Raw genomic sequence first — 24,467 nt, 5'->3', positions numbered from 1 at the left:
AAGCAAGTTCTTGCCCGTGGACGTAGGTTTGTCAAAACCGAACCACGTAAAATCTCTTCGTGTTGCTCTTCTTGCTCCTTGATCAAGCGCGCTCCAATCGTAACACTTTTTTTTAGTAAAAGTCAACACATTTCTCCACGCCTACTTAATCTCTCTTCATCTCTCTACCTTTTTCATTTTCCACTTTATTCTCCATTTACTTAACTCACCTAACACAATTTTTCTTAATCTCCGTGCCAAAAGAAACGCCTCCATTACTATGGAACGGAGGGAGTATAATTTTAGGCATTTAGTCACCTTTAATTTTAGGACACTTCTTTCGTCAAAAGAGTATATTAGGTCAAGTAAAGCACCTAAGGACTTTAAGTTAGTGAGAGAGAGAGATTATTATTTACAAGCATTTTATCGTAGGTTCTAGTTCATTTAGATCTAGACCTATGAATATTATACTCATGTTTATACATTAAAAAAGAACTTTATTTTCCTTCAAAATATGATTTGTTTCTGGTATACCAAATATTTAACTAAATTTAAGGACAGTTGTATAACTTGATTCATTATTGTTATTTATTACTACTATTAGTTTAACATATTTATTGGTACAAGATAAGAATACCTTATAAAGTTGGTCTACTTGTTACGTTTATTTGTTTTAAAATGACATTTTTGTATGTATATTGATAATGATTAGCTAAAACATAAATTATTGACATTTTTAACTTCTACTATTTCTATTACTAATTTTATACTATAAAAGTTTTTATAGGTTGAGTATATTGCACTTTAAAAATCGAAGTATTGCAGTACTTTTTTCTTGTGTTTTGCAGGACATACCATAGGAACATTATGTACCAAAAATAATGTTGCATGTTAAAAAATGGCATAATTCATGGAATCTGACTATAACTTGCATTCTTGATTTCTTAAGTTGTCAAAATTCCTGCATATTGAGGGCATCGTTAACGCGTCGGGCCGCAAATCGCGAGTCCCGGCCCGTCCTGCGCGTAAGAGGGGGTCGACTTGCGGCCTGGGCCGGTCCCGGGGCAGCGTTTGCGGCCTGGTGACGGTCACGGGGTCCGGCCCGACCCTGCGTTAATCGGAGACGGGACGTGACGGAGCTGCAATTTTTGCCAAAAATTGGAAGAGGAAGAAGAGGGAGGAAGAGGAAGAGGAGGAAGAAGAGGGAGAGGGAGATGGGTGACAGAGCCCAATATTCTGATTTCTTTTGCATTTGGAAGAGGAAGAAGAGGGAGGGGGAGAGGAAGAAGAGGGAGGAAGATGAAGAATAGGGGCGGCGGATCCAATTTGCTAATTTTTAATTTTTTTTTACATTTTTTTATGTTATAATTTTTAGTTTTTTTTGCATTTTTTGCATTTTTTATGTTATAATTTTTAGTTTTTTTGCATTTGTAATTTTTTTTCTAGGATTTGTAATTTCTTTTTTCGAATGAACAATTTATTTTCCCGATTTGAATTGTTCAACGAATTGTATTTACGAGTCAAATATGTTGAAGTTGTGAATAGTGTCATTTATTAGTTGCGGCCCGGGTTGTGGTCTGCAGGGTTAGAGCAGTTGGGGCCTGAGCCGCAACTATAAAGGAATGATGCGTGGTGGGGACTTAGGGCCTGAAACCAGGCCGGGTTATTGATGCTCCGACGATTGAATATATCTTGCTTTCTTGATTGCTTTAGCTGTCAAAGCTCCTATGCATTGATGTTTCAATGTGAAGCAACATGGAAAGGTGGGTCGGTAATTAATTAAAAGCATTTAAATCCATATTTAATCATTGCATTTTACTTGCAATAATTTAGTAATGATTATTAACTTTGCGTCTATGTCTCGATTATCTTCAACTAAATTTACATATTCATAAATGGAAATGACCAAACAGCCCACAATATATTACTTCTGGCCAAACACTATACATACATAAAGTGAGTGAGCATATGAATTGAAACCATCCTGCAATGAACTATTATTTCTGGCAAACACTATTGTTTATTTCCCTGTAATAAATAATAACGTTGAGAAACTTTTGAGAACTTATAAAATTTGAAGTAGTACTATAATAACAAGAAGAACAATATTAATAATGTTGGGACCTATGCTCCCCAATGAAAATGTGCTTATATTAGCTTGATCAAGTGTGACAAGTGACCATAGAATTGAGAAAAAATATCATGTTACAAATTAAATAGACCTTTTTGCACCATAATAATTAAGGCCGGTTTCAATCGCATTATTAATTCGGACATTGTGTCCCAACAATCTTGATGCACAATGCATATATTATAATTTTATCTTGAATGTGATTAATGAATTATTGTAATATGGTGAAGTTTAATTAATAAACAAAGCATACTTCGTGGATGTGGTTGGTTGCATCTGTCTTGATTATCTCTTTACTACTTTAAATGAGTTTTTGGTACTTAAACTCAAATTTTAAGTTTTCCCACCTATTCATGATTTTTCTGCTATATATCATGTAATAAGTAGTGTTTCTAAAAATCTTCCAAATTTTCATTTTTTACTTCAATTAGTAAGTTGATGGTTTGATTCACCTACATGGATATATATATGTGGGAGATTTTTTGGTGTTTATTCTAGCTAGTGTGGTGGCAAATCATGTGGATTAGGTCGTTATCGGATCAAATTGATAATAATCCAACCCAATAAGGCATAACTCAAATCCAACTTATTATACAAATTCTCAACTTGTACACAAACTCGACCTACTACCTTCAAACCCAAATACGACACAATGTAATATGGATTGACACAACACGACAAAGACTTGAACCTGATATTACATGATTTAAACCTAACTTACGTGAATCTAGAGAATAAAACTAAATTATAGTAATTTAAAAAAATATAAGTATGATTAAGATAATACTTAATTATTTAAGGTTATCCGAACCCAACACAATAGTACTGAATCTGAATTCCTAATGGGTCAAACTCATAAAGACTCAAACCCGACTTGACCCAAACCTATTAATATTTAGATTTTTGTATCATATCGAAAATCGACAGCCCTGCTTATCATAATAATTATTTTAAAAGTAGTGTCCTACTCTCTCCGTCTCCTAATATAGGAACTTTTGAAACAACACGGGTTTTCAATGCAAAATTAGTAAAGTAAGAAAGAAATAGAAATAAAAGTGTGTTAGTAGAAAATAAATCCTATCTTTTTGGATAGAAAGAAAATTTCTTAAACTGAAAGTTTCGATTTTTAGATAACGGACCAAAAAAAATTCTATTTTTAAGGAAACCAATGGAGTAAAATTTGTCAATTGTATGTGCATGTGAAGATGTCATGGGTGAAGCCCAATCGTTTTCTGAAATGAATAGAAATTAAATGCTAGTTGGTTTGGAAAATAAATGTAGGATTTCTATCTTGTTGTGGTAGGATCAAAATGATTATGTTTAAATAAAAGGATTAGCCTGCACTTATAGGATAGGCTACTTAGTTTGACCAAATGTTAGGTGCTGAATAATTAATGTACAACTATTGTGAATTGTTACATTTGGCGCTTGAAATATGATGTTTTGGGGTTTGACATTTTGTTTTATATTTTGACATTTCTTGCAAAATTACTTCTTCGCCAGTTTACCATGTGATTTGGGAGTTTGAACTTTGAAACACGTTGGATTAATTAATTTTACTATGCTTTAACTTTCGGTAGACTCTTTATATGAAATGATGTCAATACGCAAAACATAAAGGATTAAAAAAGGGGTAAAACAAGATTGGTAGGTGACATGAAAAATATCCTTCTTAGTCAGTCAAGTTAGCTCCATAAATGAATGTCATGACTTTGAATTCATTTGTTTTCTTCAATCAAATTATTTGTACATTTTTTTGTCAATGATTCACTCCCAATACAAATCACTTATATATATATATATATATATATATTTAAGCGCGGATGTAATCAAATGTAAACTCTAAATATCGTACAAACTCCAAATTATGACCTGAACTGTTAAAAAATGTCAACGGATGACAAAATAATAACAACAAAAAATATCAACACGGTGTCAACGGTTGATGATGTGTTGACATTGTATTGAAATTTTCTATTGCTATTATTTTGTCATCTAATGACATTTTCTGACAGTCCATATCATAGTTTTAAATTTGTACAATATTTAGAGTTTGTATTTTATTACTACCCTATTCAAGTGTTTATAAAAAAACAAAATTAAGAATTGTGAAAAAAAATGTGGATTTAGAATATTTTTGTGCATTTCTCTACATTGAAACTCACTTAAGCAAACTAGATAAATATGAAAGTTTGGATCATTTTGTATTTTTTTCTAAACTATTGTTAAAGAAACCTTGTGGTAAAATTCTTGAGGACTAAAAATTAAAAATACTACAATCACTTGACATAAGATATATTCAAAACTTACTTTGGAAAATAGTAGTAGTATAGTATTTATTAAAAGAGTAACTTAGCAAACAATGTTAACTGCGTCATAACGCTCTGTTAGTTGGAGATTTGGACGACTTTTAACGTTGGTCAGATAATTTGTTTAAGCTAAGCATTAAGATAGCTTTTTAATTAACGAATTTTGATTGGACATAGAATTTGAGAAGACACATGAGTTATGTAGGTTGTAACATTTTTCTCATTTATTATGTTCATTTTCAATTATGTCACTTAATTTTTGACTTTTTTTGTGGGAATCTCTTTCTTGCCCGCAAAAGAAATCTTTGTTCACGAATCCTTATCCATGAAGCGTTTTGTTTAGTACAAGTGTGTCACTTACTTTCTTTAATAATTCAATGATACTACATTGTTTAACATATTTTAACTTCTTAAATATATATAATATTCAAAAATTATTTAACTACTTCCATCATGAAAGCTATTTATTCATCACCATTAGGCCTAACATAAAAATATTAAGTTAAGTTTCTTATTTTAAAATTATTATATCATAATATAATAATGCTAGATATACATATTTATTTACATGACACTATCATATAGATATAGGGAGAATTTTAATTCGCTCACTGCCAAGAAAAGAGAATATTCCCTTTTGCCCATGATATAAAATTTCATACTACTACTACTATAGAGAAGTAGATGTTTCATAGAAAGTGTTGCTTTTCTAATAAAGAGGATAAAATCTTATTTAAGATTGTTTCAAAGGTGAAAATTCGAATTAAAACGAAATAAAATTTTATAAAGTAATTCCTATAACCATATCGTTAGATATGAATTTTTTTTTCTAAACTCTTGTATGATTAATTAGGTTCCAATGGATAATATTTTTACATTTCGTACATTTTCTTGAATAAAAGAGTCCTTAAATTTATAAAATTCAAAACCTTTTTCTTTTGCTCCCCCTTATTTATTTCTTATCAGAAACTTCTTTAGGAAACAGAATAAGACATTAAGGGGATTGTGGTCCAATCCTAATTAATAGTATTATTAAGACTGGAAGCAAATTAAATCCTTGGCACAAGATTTTCTCTTGCCTATATTAATATACTATTTACCAACTCTAACTATGTAACGTATTCATTGTACATTGTACATAAATAGAAGGACCAAAATGCCCATCAAATCGTCTTTACACGTACGTCACGATTCAATTGCAAAAGGAGATCTAATGGTAAATTGGTAATATCATAACAAATTAAAATGATCTAGAGACTTCATAACAAATTAAAATGATCTAGAGACTTGATAAGTTTTAAAGATTGTGATTTACTCCCTCCATCCGCAAATAAGAGTCACGTTTTGCCATTTTAGTCCGTCCACAAATAAGTGTCCCGGTTCATAATTACCATAAATGGTAAAGAGGCCTCCATATTCTACTAAGTCATTTCACTCATATATTATTTACAACTAATACTTACATGTAGGACCCATATTCCATTATTTTTCTTCCACCCACTTTTCTTAACATTTCTTAAAACTCGTGACGGAAAGAAATGAGACTCCTATTCGCGGACGGAGAGAGTATACCACGAAATATTGTTAAATTTCCAAAACCTTACCAAACAATAGTGTATGCATGAATAAAAAAATGCTAAATGGAGTAAAATTTTATATCAAAATGGTTACTATACTTCAATTATTCTTCGAATTAAATAAGATACTCAGCTCTCTTTTTTTACCTTAATAAATAGTTGTCAAATTAATTATCGAGCCGACCGCTAACAAAAAATTGTTACTTTAATTCACCAAATACCGTCAATAAAATATTTCAGATTTTCATGAAAAAATAAATTTAAAATATCACAAGAATCAAATATTCAAAATACTATCTCAAAAATACGATTTTCCTAATTTCAGAAAAAAGGAAAACACACCTGTATAAGAAACACAATTATAAACACAGCCCCCAAAATTAAAGTGGAAGCATAATAAATAAATAAATAAAACCGCCAACAAACAAATAAACCCATCTCCCCCTTTTATATATAAACCGATCAACCCTTCTCCTTCCTAGATCCGTCTCTCTCTTCTCTCTCTCTCTCTAAATTATTCAGATGGAGCCGCAAATCTGCGTGTTTCGGAGCGAGATCGGATACAGAGAGCTGGAGAAGAGGCAGCTCTTCCTGCGAAGCTACACGTTTTCAAGGAAGCAGAGCGTCTCCGATAGAATCAAAACATCCTACTTCAGAGTGAAAAAGGCCATCTCCGTTCGCTTCAGAAGCGCGAGAAGGCTGAGGAAGAAGATTTGGTTCAAGCTCAAAAACGGCCTCTTCTTCTCCACTAGGCGAAGGAGGCTCTTCCTCCGCCTAAACGCCTATAACTACTGCTACTACTACTACAATTCCCGCCAATCTTCTTGTTTCTGATCTTTTCTTCATTTTAATTTATCACTATTTTTATTTTCTTCTTATTTTGTTATGCTTGTAAAGGTAAGTTACATCCTAAGTTTATTCTAGTTTTTTTTAATATTTAATTTGACATGATCGGAGGCTGAAATAAGTATTCTTGTATTCAATTATTAGAATTAGTTGAAGTGATTATTATGGATATGGTTGAATTCTTTTTTGTTAATTATGATGGGATGGATGAAAATGAAAAGGGTGTGAAATAATGACAATTGTGAAATGCAGCCCTCAATGAAAACAAACTAACAATTTTTATTTTAAATTTTTTTTGTTTCTTTTTATTGGTTATGATTTGGATTCCACATACGTCAGAGTACACGGCAATGAGGAAGCCATCATTTAATTTGATTTAATTTTTTGTAGTATGAAATTTAATAGTCATGTTTAAAGATATGATCAAAGTAAAAGCTCCATTATTTTATAGTAGTAGTAGTAGTAGCATTTAATCTGTTCAGATCTTACTCCAGAAATTTGCTGACAATGCGTCCGTTGTGCTCAAGACCCTAAGTACTAATAAGGATTAATTAAATTAATTTGACAATAGGGGAGATAGTAATATTATTTAAATAGAATTCATAATCATTATGCAAATTGAGTAAGTATACAATTGCAAACAGTTGGGAAAGTGCAAGACACCCAAGGATTTGATGGTGTTCCTTTTTGGGTGAGAAGAAAAGTAAGGGGAAAGAACATAGGGATTCATGCCAAATTTCAACTTTGCATTGGATTTTGCATAAAGTCCAACCTAAAAAATGTGAAATCCAAGTAAAGGAATACTCTATTATGCAGTAAAGGTGGCAGGAATCGTGAGTCAATTCATTTTTATTCACACCATTCCATTCATATAATTAATTACAATTGTGACTTATTCACTGTTTCCCACGAGAAATTCCGTGTATGCAACTACTTTTATATTTCCTAAATATTTGGTCTAATATTTTTCATCAAGTTAATACTACTATTTAACCACCTTTTTCATTTTCAATGTGGTTTTGGTTCTTACTATTCTACACCATTAATTAATGGCAAGTGAGACCAAAGTCATTTGACCGTTTTGTAGCTTCAATTGTGTAAATGAACTATTCCTACACATTACATATTGGGTATATAGGAGAAAATATAGGACTTTCATATGTAATTGCATAACTTAATCAGTAAGTCTTTTCTTCAAAAGTTCTATTATTAGATTTTTAGAACTACATATCCATTTATATGGTTGTAACTGACATGCTATTTTTAAATTTATTTCTCAATTTGTCGCAAATATATTAAAATAAAAGTATATTTGTTGCATTCAACTTTTGTGTTAGTTATTCACGGTTACAACTTTAGCCAACTTCATTAAATATATATATTAAAGTATTACAAAATATTATCCAGGTATAAACAAAAAGTAATTTAAATAAGTATATCTTTTGAATACACGAGCAGAAATGGGTTCAAATTTGTGAATGCATAGTGCGACAATTGCTATTTCAAAGAGGGCAGACGCATCTCAATTATGAGAATGTTTTAACAGATGTCCGTTGAATGATGATATAACAAGTAGACAACGTGATCAAGTGTGCTCTATGTGTAGTAAGTATATCGATGATTACATTAGGAGTACACGCACAGCGTTCATCTCACTTAAGTGTGTTGATTTGAATATAACTTCCTAAAGAATGAGGAAGTTAAAACTCAAATAAATTAATTTATAGCATTGACTTTACACGAGATAGTAAGTAAAAAATTTGAATATGCGTGAGTGAGAGATGCAAGAAATTAAAATAGTACTACTATCGTAGACATGAAGAAATAATTATGTCATTGATTTAGTTAATTTTAGTGATGGCGTGTGGATTAAATGACACTTGTACCGCATCAGATAATAGGGTGTGTGTTTGTCGTACAAAGTATAATAAACCTTATAAATTAATGTGAATCTTAAGAATTCAAGAAACATATGTTGCCCGGATTTGTTCTTGCAATAATATCCAAAACCCGAACAAAAAATATGATAATAAAAAGATGGAAAAGAAGAAGAAGATGATAAGTGTTATGATTTAGATTCAAGCTCAAGAAAGAAAACCCAATGGCTACTTTCACAAACAAAAACCTAATGGCTCCACAAAACTAGCAACACAAGAACTAGTAAAGCATACCTTAACATTCAACCTAAGCCCGACAATAGATTGAAATGCAACCACAAGGGATTTTGATAAATCTTAAAAAATGAAGATGAGTGCTCACAAATAGAGTCTTTGTTCTTACAATATCATTCAAAGTCCCCTCACAAAAACCCTAGACATGGGTATTTAAACAAGAGAAAAAAAAGGAGCAAAATAAAATAATTCTCGGTCAAAAGACACATCCCGGACAAAACGCCCGACCGGGCGTTTCCCCTAGGCTCATTTCGCCCGACCGCGTGAAGTTTCTGGACAAAAATTAATCTTTCGAGAAAAACGCCCGCTCGCGCGTTTCTTTCTGCATTGCGCGACTTTCTTAAAACAATCATAACTTCCTCATCCGGGCTACGATTGAGGCATGCAAGATACTCACGCGAAGCTCTTTTGACGATGAAGACAATGGTGGTCTGAGGAGTGCATTTGGATTTTATCTTCACAGTAAAATTCCAGTTTGAATCATACCTCTGAATTTGGCTTGGCACCTTGACACGTCTCCACCCTTTTCTCAGACCTCAATCAACCCATGACCCTCGACATCGTTGTATTCTATGATTGTGAATACCCGGATTCACATCATCCTCTCATTTGTGAAAGGATTTGTCCTCAAATCCGGTTCTTTGATTTTTCTTTGGGACACCCGGATTCACATCAAATACATCAACAAATAAATTGTACTACTAGTATCTATCATAAGGAACGTGATACAAGGCACTGGAAAATTTCCAAGATTTGTCTTATTAGTGGATAGAATAACAGTGATAACATATGCAAGTTAGGTAAGACGTAACACAAACAACTTCGTCACAGAAAATGTAGTAATCAACGGGATTACATTATGATATGCAACATGATGCCGACTTCCATTTTATATAATCACACACTCTCTCTCTCAAACTAGCACTTAATTGGATGATTACATGTGTTCCTTTAGGCTTTTGATACTAGATTCCTTGCGTCGTAGAAAATAGAGTCGAATATAGAATAACAATGGCATTACTCACACCTCTCAAATACTAACCTTTCCAACTAACAACCACAATTAAGAAGCATATCAACTCACACACCAAAAAGGTTCAACATCTTACCACCCTCAAGCATAGGAACATCGACAAACATGTTAATGGGAAAGAGATACCTATGCGTCAAGTGGTCTGAAATGTTACTGGGAAAGAGAAATACAAAAGCTGCATCAACATCTACTGCATCATCTAAATGAAGCTTCGATAGCTGCAAGCATCATCTTGTCAACCAGCAACTATCCTCAGGAACACAAACTATACAAGGCTGGTAAAAGGGTTCTATATAAGTGAAGTTATCAATAACTTTTATTTAGGTAAGAACATAATTTGAAACTTAATTAGAAACACATAAAATGATAAAACTACTGAAAACATAAATTAAACCACCTCAGAAAGGTATTGAGTTTAGATTGATACATTACTATTTTAAGCAGGCGCAGAATCTAACATAAGACAGAAGGATAGGTCCACTACCGCCACACATAGGTAATTACAAGATAGATCAAGTTACGCATCGCCAGCACCAAGAAAACGATACCACAAGAAGAAGTTCGCTCCTTCATTCCTGGCCAAAACATAGCAGGGAAGGTTGAACATGTCTGGGGAAGACAATTCTGACAAACAGTATAGGAAGAAGTTTAAAATACTTACATCAGCGTCAGAATGTGGAGAGGGGCTCCGAGAAACACGATGACCACGTGGAGGGGGACTCGGAGAATCAGGTCGACTGCGTGGAGGGGGGCTAATCGATGTGGTAGGTTGTTTTTTGTATTTATCCAAGGTAGGACTTCCATCCCTAGAAGGAGGTGTTTTGTTTGGAGATGGACTCCTACGAGGACTGGGACTTCGCCGAATAGGAGAAGCACTTTCATATACAACAAAGCACAATCAAAAATAAATTTTAAAGAGTAGAAACTAATGAAACTCAGATGTTGGATTGTGTTAAAAGATATACCTTCTATAAGACGGACTTCGTCTACGTCTCTCATCATCTTCATTATCATATTTGCCTCTTCCACGTTCTCTACGATAACCAGGACTTCCACTAAGGCTCCGGCTTCGAGACCTACTCCTGCTCCGATATCGCTTATCCCTGTGCCTGTCACGAGGATAGTCACGCTCGCTTATATCTCTACTTCTACTGTCGCTTCTCCTACTGCGAGCCCTGTCCCTATCCCTGTCCCTGTCCCTGTAATGAATCCAGTGCATTAAGCTCTTGAGGAATGCAAGACATTAGGTCAGAAACAACACTGCTTATAAGCTCCTGATAAATGTTTGCCGAAATAAGTTCCTAAACTGCTTATAAGATATTAAGATCTAAACATAAGCTCCAACAGCTCTTCAGCTCCTAAAGAGATAAATTTCTCAACGCATCTTATTTTTTGCATCATCTTATGAGCAATAACCAATTTATAAAAATAACCCCATTATTCTTGTTATGTCTATCATATAACCTTCCCATTTCATCTCGCCCTCATTCATGATTCTTTCTCTCTATCTCTCTAACTTATAAGCTCTTGAAACATCTTATAAAGATGTTGGGGCATATAAGATGTCTACAATAAGCTTAGATAATCACTGCTAACTGTCCAGCAGTAGAGAAAAAGTCATTATCGATTTTGACTAATAATTAAAAGTAGGCATTCATAATACTCCATCCATTCCACCATAGTTGAGTCATTTTCCATTTTGAGAAATTCCTTCATAGTTGAGTCATATCCCTATATGGTAATCATTAACTCACCTCTCATTTCCTACTTCATTCTCTCTCTTACTTTATTCACTTTTCTACTTTATATTCTCATTCTCTCTCTTACTTTATTCACTTTTCTACTTTATATTCTATCTACTTTTTCCTCTGTCTTACTTTTCTCTCCCTAACACTAAACATTTTTTGTTCTTAAACTCTATGGCGAAAAGAAACACCTGAACTATGGGGGAATGCCGGAACGGAGGGAGTACTAAATTAAAACAAATAAGCAATAGTGATTATCCAGTAGAACAAGTATCAACATCCATTTAGACAAATCAATACACACACACACCTTATGAAACAAATTATTATTTCCAATGATCACAGATAAGCATAAAACCAAAGTTCCCTACCTCGGGCGAGGACTGCGGCTTCTTGACTTCCCTCTGGACCTCAACCTGGAAACAGGTTCCTCAATCCTACCTCTATGACTGATCAAAATCAGAAATATTTGTTAGACTTGGGTATTCTGGAGGAACCTATGATATCTGAATGAAAGTTTAATACTTGTAACTCAAGTTCTCAACATTGAGAGGCGCACCAAACAAAATATGAAATCATAGAGATAATTCAACCAAACCCCCATATTCAAAACTTAAAATTGCAACTTTAAAAGGGAAGAAAAGAAATCTCACATCCGTTCAGCATTGGGCCCATATTTAGCAAACTGAACCATTATTTCTCTCCCATCAACAACTCTTCCTGCACCCCACAGTATATCATTCTCAGATGACAGAGAAGTGGAAATTTACACTATCATACAAACCATCGCAAAAAACAATTCCAACTCACCATCTAGCTTCTCAACAGCCTTCTGAGCTTCATCTTGGTATTTATATCGTACAAATGCAAAGCCCTTCGAGTCCCCCGTTCTGATATAAGAAATAACACATTTTGCAAAACATATTTAAAGACATTCAACACGAATATTACATTACATGTATGAGGTGTTCAACAGTTCAGCTCACAAATTGACACTGTAAAACTACACTTGTACAGAGATGAACAATTTGAAATCACAAAAATAGTTCCTGTACTCACATGTATCAATTACATTAATACAAGCATTTAGAGGCGTTTACATAATCCAGCAAAATTTTTTTACACCATTTGATTTATCACTCAAACAATGTTCTAATACAACCACAAAAAAAAATGATTCCCAACCAAACTTCAACCAAACTTATACAGATTATGCAAACATACAAAAGCATTACCTACGGTCCCTGGGTATGAACACATCCACCACTTTTCCATACTTATCAAAGAGTGGAAACAAATCATCCGCCGTAGTACCTGAATAATTCCACGAATATCAGAAAAACGAGATGAATTAGCAACAAAAGGCAAGTGAGGAAGGGGATGAATGTAATACGAAAAGTGATATTGAGGACAAGAAGGGAGAAGGTGTCTCGGATGTCCGGCGGCCCAGATCTGCCGAAGTGCGACATGGCTTCGATTCAATCGGAAGGGGAAATTCGAAATTAGGGATTCGCTAATTTTTCTTCTATTTTCAAAAGAATTTACTTTTGTAGGCTTGTGCACGCACGCTAACATCATCATCATCGTCATCATTTACCCAAAATTGGATAAAATTAGTAAGTAAATCAAACTTAGGATAAACGAATAACACTGAACAAATATTTGTAAATCCGAATTAGATTACCAAATTGAGTCGAAATAAAAATTTTCGATTTGAATATTTCGAAATCGGATCAAATAGAATTTCTTTTGGTTTGAATTATTGATTATCATAAGTGAAGTGGTTGTTCTGAAACCAAACAAATCTGAAATATTCAAATTATATTTAATATAAAAATTAATTAAATATTATTTAAAGATAACATTTTATTCAATAATATTTTATTTAAATATTTCTAACCTATAATATATAATGATTAATATTACTACGGATTTTTAGAAATTTATTAAATCTTCAGTTTGGTAGGATTTATTATAAATATTTGGATTTTTTTATAACATTTGGATTATTTAAAAATTTAATCTGGAATTCGAATATTCATCCATTTATATTTGACATTTCAATCGGCTTGGACTAGATTAGAATTTAAAAATGAATGGCAAAATCACAATTTTACATTTACAAATAAATTTTTGAGTGATTGAAATTGTACTTCTATATAATATAATGAGGAACGTCTCCTAAATGTGATACTATTAAAAATATGTTTAAACATGCCCAGAGCTTGACTCCAACCTGCAAGTGGGTAATATTGGTGAAGTTACTACTCCCTTTGTTCCCTTTGTTCTATAATAGTGAAGACATTTCTTTTCAGCACTCGATTTAAGAAAAAGACTGTGTTAAGTGAGTTAAGTAAATGAATAATAAAGTAAGAAATAAAAAAGGTAGGGACATGAATAGAGAGTATAGTAAGTGAGAAGAAATGTGTTGATTTTTACTAAAAAGTGAAACGACTCTATTACTATGGAAAATACTAAAATTGCAAAATGATGGGTTGAGTATTAATTAAGTTTGATGAATTCAAATGTACAGGTATAAATGAGAGGCTTTTCCTCATGATTTAATTATTTGACTCATAAATAATCATAATCATGGCGTGCAATTTTATTTCTGTATAGTAATCGAGTCATATTTAGGATTTTGGTGATGAATCATATGCATGTTATAGTGTGACCATGTACAAAGGAAAAGTGTTGATGGTTGGCTATAATAAACAAGGATATAACTAATAAAATGATGGGGTCGTGAGCCATTCTCCATCGGGTCAGCCTCCTCCTCGGGATCGTGAGCGCCATCACTCTCTGCCCCTCCTCATAGTCTCCACCGCTACGCCTCAGGACAACCCATGGTGGTAGGTTCATAAACCTGTCGCTCCTGGGCACCGCCAAGGCTGGTGGCGGTCCGTCGCGGTACTTAAAGCACCTGGCTGATATAGCGCCCAAGAAACCGGGCATATCACCCACTAGGCCGTAGGATATAAAGAAAGTACAATATATGATATGCATGTAGTAGAGGGCATATGACTAATCATCGAGTCAAAAGATCATAAGAAGCTTCTTATGTGGAGGTTACAATCTATAAATAATTTGGTTCGTGCAATCTATGTATTCCCCATGGAAATATAGTAGAACACGTTTTCGTCGGAACATAAGGGTAGTATGGTGATGTCGTAGTTCCCTCTCGAACTCACTCGCATCTATCGTCTCATGTTCTGTTACAAATTAGGGGCCCCTAACTTGCATGTTCTTGTTCGCTTCGTCGCTCGGGAAAACTTTTCAAATTTTGATTTGGTCTAATTTTGGTGGACGTCCCGAAATTATAAAACTACTAGTCTACTTTTTATACATGGAGTCTTATACATGCATATTCAGAATTTCTATATATCTTTTTGGAGTATTTTGGCTCATCCATTTCTGCTCACACCAACAAAACTTTTTCCAGCATGTTTTGTCCAAACTCACAAGTTCCTTAAGAAATTTCTTATAATCTTTTGAGGCTTAACTCACTTGATCTTGAAGTTTTTTTATAAGCTGGGTGTCAGAAAAGAATATGCACCACTCTTCGAATATGTACGTAGTCGCCACTGTCCTCGAATATTTCATCTAATTAGATGTAAAATATTTTAGAAAAGAAAACGAAAATTAAAAGAAATTATTGCGATATAAGTATGGGGATTGATGAGTCGGCGAATTTCTGATATTTGTAAATGCTGGTAGAGAATGAGAATACAGATCACGACACAAAGAATTTACGTGGTTCGATTTACTGAAGTAAATCTACGTCCACGGGAAGAAGGGAGGGCAAGATTGTATTGCTTGATCTGGGATTACAGCTTACAACACAGACTTGCTATGTGGTATTTTATCTCTAGAGAGCTTAACCCTTTTCTATCTGATCTAAGTTCTATTTATACAATGAACTAAGATCGTGGCTTGCATCACCACTAAGTCGTGGATGTCGTGTAGGTCATGGCCTACGATCGTGGCCTGAGTTGACACCACGTGGTAGTGGGTATGTTGGAAGTTGTGGAAATCCTGTATGGGTCCACTAACTCCTTGTTCGGTCGAAAACTGAGACCGAACTGCTTTGGTTGCCGATCTGAGAGTAGAGCTTGATGCCGACCTAAGAGCAGAGCTTGATTGGTTGGCTTTTGCCGAGCTGTAGGCTGAGGCCGAACTCTTACTGAGACCGAACTGCTTTGGTTGCCGATCTGAGAGCTTGGTGCCGACTTGAGAGCAGAGCTTGATTGGTTGGCTTTTACCGAGCTGTAGGCTGAGGCCGAACTCTTTGGTAATGCCGAACTCATACTCTTCCTTGGGCTTTGGGCTGATGGGCCGTCACTGCTGTTGGGCTTGTTTAGTCCGTACCCCATCACTACCCCCCCCGAAAGACGAAGTGAATCACTTCGGCGAAGCGAGTCACTTCGGCATTCTGGATAAAGGTACGGGGGAGGCTGACGTCAGGGGACGTGCCGTGCACGTGACTGCATTAAATGCGACAGTAAAATCCGGCCGTTGAATCCTGAAAAGGTGGGATTCGAAACGGTGCGACGATTTTGAAATCTTCGCCGAATCTGATAAATACCTCCCTTCTTCATCATTGAAGCACTTTTGCGACTGCTTCTTCTGCACTCTATCTCCTTTGCGTAAAAATTTCCTTCCGCTTTCAAGAATTTCTTCAGAATTTCTTCAGATTTTGCAAAGAGTAAGAACCATGTCTTCTTCTTCTTCTTCCGAGTTAGGTAGCGGTAGGAAAGGGGGCAAGGGGTCTTCTAGCCGGAAAGAGTCCGGAGAGAAGACCGTAGAATACTTTCACAGCGTCTTGAGTAAGGACACCGTGATATCTCTACACGAAAAATATCTTCTTCCCGGGGGGAAGGCGGTGGTTCCCGACGATGATCATAGGGCTAACGACCCGCCGGAGGGTTATGCCACCATTTACGAAGCCTGCTTAGAATGCGGGCTTCGTTTCCCTCTTCCCCCACCTTTTGTAGAGCTTCTTGATTTTTTTCAACTCCCTTTAGGTCAGGTGACTCCGAATTCTTGGAGGCACTTGTCGGCTTTTGCTGCCGAACTCCGTAGGCTAGATAAGGATCTGTCTCTGCGGGCAATCCTTAATTTTTTCCAATTTAAAAGGAAGGGATCTTGGTTTTACTTGATCCCCTTACAGTCTTTTAGGGCATTCTGCAAAACCAAGTGGCCGAAATGGCAAAACCGCTTCTTTTTTTATAATAGGACAGCGGCTCCGGGCTTCCCATGGAGAGGGCCGAAGTCCGTGATTCCTCATCCTCGGTTAGAACCATTGGCCGAGCTCGATGGCGAGCTCAACAAGATTCCCATAGTTAGGAAACGATACACGGAGTCTGAGCTCGTCAAGGGCGACGTCGTGTTCGACATCTCGTCTTCGGACGAAGAGGCCGAGGGTGAGGATTTCTCTTTATCTTTATGCTCTACTGCTTTAACGAAGAAAACTAACCTTGCTTTCTTGCTTTTTGGCAGTGTACATGCTGAACAAGGCTACCCGAAAATCTTCGGAGTCCAAGGAGCCGGAGAGGCCGAAAACCACCAGCTCGGCGTCTGATGCCGAGAGGACTCCGAAAAGGCAAAAAACCTCTTCGGATCCGAAGAAGCCGGAGTCGACTTCGGCAAAGGGGAAGGGGAACGCCCAGAAGCCCCCGAGAGCGCCAGAGAAAGACGTGGTCTTGGCGCCTCCTTCGGAACATATCTGTGAGCCGTTTTTATGGCCCACGGACTTCGCCGAGGTGAATTCTCTTCTTGATTTTCTGGCCTTGCTTTTTTTTCCTGTATTTTTTGTGGCCCCTTTGTTGACTTTTTTCTTTATTCATTTTCAGAGGAACGATATGCTCTCCAAGCTCGTCGCCGTCGAACTCTCCAAAGCGTCCAATGACTATGCTGAGATGCAGAGGAAGTTGGCGGCTGCTTGTCATCGGGCCGAACAGGCTGAGGCTAACTTTGAGAAGGCCAGAGCTGCTAGGATTTCGGCCCAGGATGAAGCTCAGTTTGCCAAAAACCAGCTCGTCATCCAGCGAGAGCAGACGAAACGGAGGGATGCTGCTGCCGTGGTTGCCCAAGGGGAGGCTCTCCGTGTTTACACGGAGAAACTCTTTTTGAGCAGCCAGTTCTCGGCCTTTGTCGGTAGTCTGGTAAGGCTAATTGCCGATAAGGGCGAGCAGGGGGCCGACGTCGTGCTGCCTCTGTACAGCCGAGAGATAGCAGCTCGGCTTCAGAATCTGCCGCTCCTTGAGGAGCTCGCTTCATCCTCGGTCCTGCTTTCTGCAGACCGAGTCCGGAGTTGTCGAGCTGATCGGGACGAGAACCTGGAGGCTATCTTTGCCTCCGTGGGACCCGTTTCACCCGCTTCGACTTACAACGGAGAGGGTGAGGCCGAGCCGCTGGAGCGGGAGGCCGAAGTCGAGCGGGCCGGGCATCCGGAGAAGGAAGCCGATCAGGAGGCGGAGGCGAGGCCGGCAGGATGCGAGGCCGAGGCTGAGGTAGCTCAGGAGAAAGAAGCTGAACCAGACCAAGGAGCCGGAGACGAAGCTGGCGGAGTATGATTTCGTCTCCCTTCTCTTAGTCTAGTTTCTTCCTTGTACGGTGGCCTTGAAGCCCTCTTAGTGTAAAAAATTTTCCTTGTGAATGAAAAAATCTCTACACTTGTCTTCGTATAGCTTTTCGTACTCGCCTTTATTCCTGTTGTATTTTACTATCTGCTCGGTACAGCTGCCGAACTAATATAGCTGCTTTGTACTCAAGGAGATGGAGATACTTCACTGGAAACGGCTGTACTCTTCGGCTTTAGACGAAGCTGAGAAAAGAGCTATAGCCGATCAGACGAAGAATGACGAGCTTCTGGCTCGTTTAGTGAAGCTGGATGCCGATAATAAGGACTTAGAGTCCGATAAGAATGATCTGGAGGCCGAGCTGAATACGACCATTGCTGAGAGGACTGCGTACGAGGATTACATCCGTGTGCGCGGGGGAATGACCATATCAGATGTTCAGAGTCGAGTTGACGAACTGTGGGAGGAATATAATGTACTCCGGAGGAACAATGCGCTGGAGAGCTCGGCTTGCCAACAAGTCGTGACATCATTGCGGCGCTGGGCCTCTCGGTACGACATAGTTCTTGCCCGGCGTCCCTCAATTGAGAGATTCCTCCGGCATTTCCCGCCAACAGATGCTAGTACTCCAGCTCAAACCTCTGATTCACTCGCTCAAAACCCTACTCCAAGTCAGCAACGAACTCAGGGACAACCGGAGACGTCAAGTCGAGGACGGACTGAAGTTCGCAGAGGAGCTGTGGTTATGAGTGAGCAAGATCGGCAAATGCTTCGTGAAGAGACTCTTCGCCGCCGAGGTGCTAGGGCTTCCCGGGCTCAGAGAAGAGGTGGCAGGTCGATTAGAGCATCTCGTCGACCTGCTTATTCTGCGGCTGCCTGGAACGCCCGAACTCAGCTTCACGAGGATTTTGTGAATAGATGGCTCAACTTTAGCAACCCTGGACAGTAGAATAGTCCTTTGTAATAGCGTAACGCCATCTCGTAGGGTAGCGGAGTTGTGTGCCGAACAAGATTTGAAAAATGAAATTTTGTTTTCGCTTCTAACACTGTATTTACAGCTTAGCGAAAAATTTCATCGTACTTGTCCTCGGTCTTATGAAGTAAACTTCTTTGACCGGACTTGGTCCTTGGTCTGATGAAATAAACATCTTTGACCGGACTCGTCTTTGGTCTGATGAAATAAACATCTTTGACCGGACTCGTCTTTGGTCTGATGAAATAAACATCTTTGACCGGACTCGGTTTGTGTTCTAATTTGGCGATTTTTGTCGCCGGGATCGAACTTTCCCTTGTCCTAATTCGGCGAGTTTTATCGCGTGGATCGGACTTTCCCAGTTAACCGAAGTGGTCTTATGCAGTAAACCTCTTTGACTAGACATGGTCGTCCTCGGTCTTATGAGGTAAACTTCTTTGACCGAACTTGGTCGTCCTAATTCGGCGAGGTTTATCGCGTGGATCGGACTTTCCCTTATTGCAGTTCGTTTCAGACGAAGTGCTTATTTCTTAAGCCGAATTGTGGTCTTGTATCTTCCTTGGAAGCTTGGACTTCACAACCGTTGGCTTATTGCAGTTCGTTTCAGACGAAGTGCTTGTTTAAGCTGAATTGTGGTCTTGTATCCTCTTTAGAAGCTTTGACTCACAATCGTTGGCTTGTTGCAGCTCGTTTCAGACGAACTGCTTGTTTAAGCTGAATTGTGGTCTTGTATCCTCTTTAGAAGCTTTGACTCACAATCGTTGGCTTGTTGCAGCTCGTTTCAGACGAACTGCTTGTTTAAGCTGAATTGTGGTCTTGTATCCTCTTTAGAAGCTTTGACTCACAATCGTTTAGCTTGTATATGTTCTAAGAAGGGGATCAGCCTTCGAAGAACAAGATACCTCAGTAACATTTGTAAGAGACGACACGCACATAGACAGACAAAACGCACAGATAAAACGCACAGAGACAAACAAAGACCAAGCAAACCAAAGAAAGCACATTGACCGAACAGAACTCAAGACTGACTGACCGGACTGTCTCTTACAAATGAAACTTTTTGAGGTTGGAAACGTACCATGTTCGGGGTACTTGTGCTCCTGACACGTGAGTCAATTTGTAAGACCCTTTGCCGAGGACTTCTGACACCCGATATGGACCTTCCCATGTGGGTTCGAGTTCGCCCAGCTTTTCTGCTCGGCTTACTTCGTTGTTTCTCAAGACGAGATCTCCCACTTGAAATTGCAGCTTCTTCACCCTTTGGTTGTAATACCGGGCTACTTGCTCCTTGTACTTGGCTGCTTTTATGCAGGCCAATTCTCTTCTTTCTTCGGCAAGATCTAGTTCGGCTCTCAGTCCGTCACCATTCATTTCTGAGGAGAAATTGAGTTCGGGGACTGGGTATGCCGATCTAAACCGGAATCACGGCTTCAATGCCGTACACCATTGAGTTCGGCTCCGGTGTGACTTCGGTCATTTCGCCTGCCTCTGACTCCGGCTGCTGTGATTGCTATGCTTGATGGTGCCGAACTGATTGCTCGACACTTTTAAGCGCAATCTGCGAACACACTTGCTCTTTTTCGATCACCTCGGATGACCGCTATCCCTCCTTTGGTGGGGAAGGTGTTCGGCGAGGAAGCCTCTGATCGCTATGATCGGGCTTCTTTTCGTCTCCTCTAGATGAGCTGTCTAAAGACCGTTTTCGACGGTCTGCCTCATCGGCTCGGGAGAACTGGTCCGCAATGTCCCACATCTCTTGAGCTGTTTGCGGACTGCATTCCACGAGCTTTCTGTAGAGAGCTCCGGGCAGGATTCCATTTTGGAATGCCGAAATGACAAGTAGATCATTGAGATTATCTACTTGTAGGCATTCCTTATGGAATCTCGTCAGGAAGTCGCTGATCTTTTCGTCGCGACCTTGACGTATAGAAAGCAGCTGAGCCGAAGTATTCCGGGCTTCCGCTTTCTGAAAGAACCTCCTGTGGAAAGCATCCATCAGATCTCGGTAGGATCTAATGCTGCCTTGAGGAAGGCTGTCGAACCACCTTCTGGCGTTCCCGATGAGCAGCTCGGGGAACAGCTTGCACATATGGACCTCATTGAGACCCTGGTTCGCCATATTATACTGATAGCGTCCCAGGAAGTCATGAGGATCCACCAACCCGTCATAAGTCATCGACGGAGTTCGGTAGTTCTGTGGAAGGGGAGTTCGGGTGATATCGTCCGAGAACGGAGTCTTCAATGCTCCGTACATGGCGAACCCGACATCTCTTCGGTATGGAGGAGATCGAGGTCTCCTGTGATTCCGGTACCGAGGAGGAACAGGAACATGTCGGGGTTGAGGATTCTTCTTCCTGGAAGACACGGTACTACTGCGGTAGTGACTTTCATGTCTGGACGAGGAAGGAGAATCTACCGTTTTCGTCTTCGGCTGTTGGCTCTTTTGCAGGAAGGCTAAGAACTCATCCTGCTTCTCAGCCAAGAACAGCTTGACAGCCTCATTCAAATCAGGCTGCTGGGAAGACTCGGTGGGACGATTTTTGGAGCGGCTTGTTCCTTCGCCATGAGAACTGGTGGTGGATTTATCCCTAGGCTGTTTTCCAGACCTGTGGGATGGATTGGCTTCCTCCTGGTTCTCACGGGCGGGAATACGGGTACTCTGCGATCTGGTATGCATTTTTTGGGTGGAAAAAATGGATCAAAAATTCGCTTTATCACAAATTTTGTTCTCTATGTTCCCACAGACGGCGCCAGTGATGAGTCGGCGAATTTCTGATGTTTGTAAATGCTGGTAGAGAATGAGAATACAGATCACGACACAAAGAATTTACGTGGTTCGATTTACTGAAGTAAATCTACGTCCACGGGAAGAAGGGAGGGCAAGATTGTATTGCTTGATCTGGGATTACAGCTTACAACACAGACTTGCTATGTGGTATTTTATCTCTAGAGAGCTTAACCCTTTTCTATCTGATCTAAGTTCTATTTATACAATGAACTAAGATCGTGGCTTGCATCACCACTAAGTCGTGGATGTCGTGTAGGTCATGGCCTACGATCGTGGCCTGAGTTGACACCACGTGGTAGTGGGTATGTTGGAAGTTGTGGAAATCCTGTATGGGTCCACTAACTCCTTGTTCGGTCGAAAACTGAGACCGAACTGCTTTGGTTGCCGATCTGAGAGTAGAGCTTGATGCCGACCTAAGAGCAGAGCTTGATTGGTTGGCTTTTGCCGAGCTGTAGGCTGAGGCCGAACTCTTACTGAGACCGAACTGCTTTGGTTGCCGATCTGAGAGCTTGGTGCCGACTTGAGAGCAGAGCTTGATTGGTTGGCTTTTACCGAGCTGTAGGCTGAGGCCGAACTCTTTGGTAATGCCGAACTCATACTCTTCCTTGGGCTTTGGGCTGATGGGCCGTCACTGCTGTTGGGCTTGTTTAGTCCGTACCCCATCAGGGATCATGTGAAATAAAATGAGGGTGCCGAACAAAAGATAGATCTAACGCAGGCGTCACAAGTCGTATTAATTTAGACTTAGCTACTGTCTTCTTCATAGTAAACAAACTAGTGCAGATATTCCTCATCTTCACCATAATTTACCGACTAAGACTAACCATCCAATTACTAATTAATCTCTCTTTCAATCATTTCACATGTCTTTTACATATAATATATTCATCCACCCACCAATTAATCATTACATTATCTCAACAAATCGGGTTGGATTCCAAGTCCCAACATTCATTAATATAAGATTTTTTTAAATAACAATATAATAAACCTTAGTTAAATTTAGCGTTTATTACTATAGATGGAAATGTGGAAAACTATATACCTTGATAATGGAATAATTACACAATTAACTGAAATTCGTGAAGAAAAAAATGGAGTGTGTGTATATATCATATGTGACCAAAAATTAGGGTGGGATCGAGGATATATGTCATGTACCAAACTAACTTTTAGTGTGATGGTTTATTTTGCTTTATATATGTGTGTTTTAACGGCATGAGAAATTATTCAAAGATGGACTAGCTGGAAACTTTGACATATTGAGTATAGTGAGCTGGTAAAAATCATAGGTAGCTACACTACACTACATCAATAAGCTAAAATCCAATTTGATAATACTTGCTATTTTCGGCACTATTAATTACTCAATCGAAATGCAATGTATAATGCAAATAATATATGATGGTAGCCATGTGTTTGAGGAATCAAACCTGTCACATTTTTATCAATCTTTACCACAAAATAGTATGTGCTCCAAAATAATATGGCGAAAGGGCTTCACCATGTGCTTCCATTTGGATATGCTATTTCCAATCATATTTTGATTCCATTCATATCTCTCACCACTCTTCTATATATATATATAAGTTGATCATTTATCTAAATAAACTACTTCTTCCTCATCCAAACAGCAAATATACAATGGATTTTGAATATTGGAGTTGTGATCGTCGGAGAAGTGGCGGATACCATAGGCTACATGTGGTTAAGAGCGAGGATGCGAAGAGGGTGAAGAAGGTGGGGCGCAAGGGCGTGAAGCTGTCGCGGTCGAGAAGGCTGAACTGGAAACCATTCTCGATCGTGCTCACGCTGTCGAGAAGGATTGCTAGGTTTTATGGCGGGTTCGTGAAGAGGATGAAGATGGACGAGGCGTGTCCCACCATCGCCTTCTCCTACCAGTGGGGTATTCCGGTCCTTTCGCACTCATCTTCCATCTCTCGTTCAAGAAGGAGCTTGACATGGTTATAGTCATGATTTAATTCTTGAATTTCTCTTTATAATATATATTGTTCTTATTCATAATGTGGTCAAAATTAACCTTTTTCATGTTATAATATGGTGCCTTATGGAAAAAAATGGAGTTTGGAGTCTCTACCATTTTCGATTGTGTATGTTTAATTCATTAGATGCTCATGAGATATTCGGCTATGATCCAAAAAACAGTAAAGTTGAGGGTTCTCAAAAGAAATAAAAATGGTCATCAAAATTGTGGATTATGAATTAATTATATACGATTTTTATATTATTGAAGTTTTCTATGTAGTCTTCTTTCAAGAATTTTGTATTGTAAAAGAATTCACATGCTGGCTAGTTTTTGTGTATGATTATGAG

At 38.2% G+C, this 24,467-nt stretch overlaps 1 protein-coding gene across 1 annotated transcript; it reads right to left on the bottom strand.

Annotated features, from left to right (window-relative positions):
- Positions 1 to 10,410: 10,410 nt before the first annotated feature.
- LOC121755073 (serine/arginine-rich splicing factor SC35-like) lies at positions 10,411 to 13,340 on the bottom strand. Its single transcript, XM_042150352.1, has 8 exons — positions 13,185 to 13,340; positions 13,027 to 13,105; positions 12,602 to 12,681; positions 12,445 to 12,511; positions 12,163 to 12,240; positions 11,012 to 11,245; positions 10,708 to 10,921; positions 10,411 to 10,621 (listed from the first exon to the last, which is right to left on the bottom strand). The coding sequence occupies exons 1-8, from the start codon at positions 13,258 to 13,260 to the stop codon at positions 10,616 to 10,618; spliced, it is 834 nt and encodes a 277-aa protein (XP_042006286.1). The 5' UTR covers positions 13,261 to 13,340; the 3' UTR covers positions 10,411 to 10,615.
- Positions 13,341 to 24,467: the final 11,127 nt, after the last annotated feature.

The sequence above is a fragment of the Salvia splendens genome, chromosome 11, assembly GCF_004379255.2.
Source record: "Salvia splendens isolate huo1 chromosome 11, SspV2, whole genome shotgun sequence".
In the NCBI taxonomy this organism is placed as follows: Eukaryota; Viridiplantae; Streptophyta; class Magnoliopsida; order Lamiales; family Lamiaceae; genus Salvia; species Salvia splendens.
This window is presented reverse-complemented; position numbering and strand designations above follow the sequence as displayed.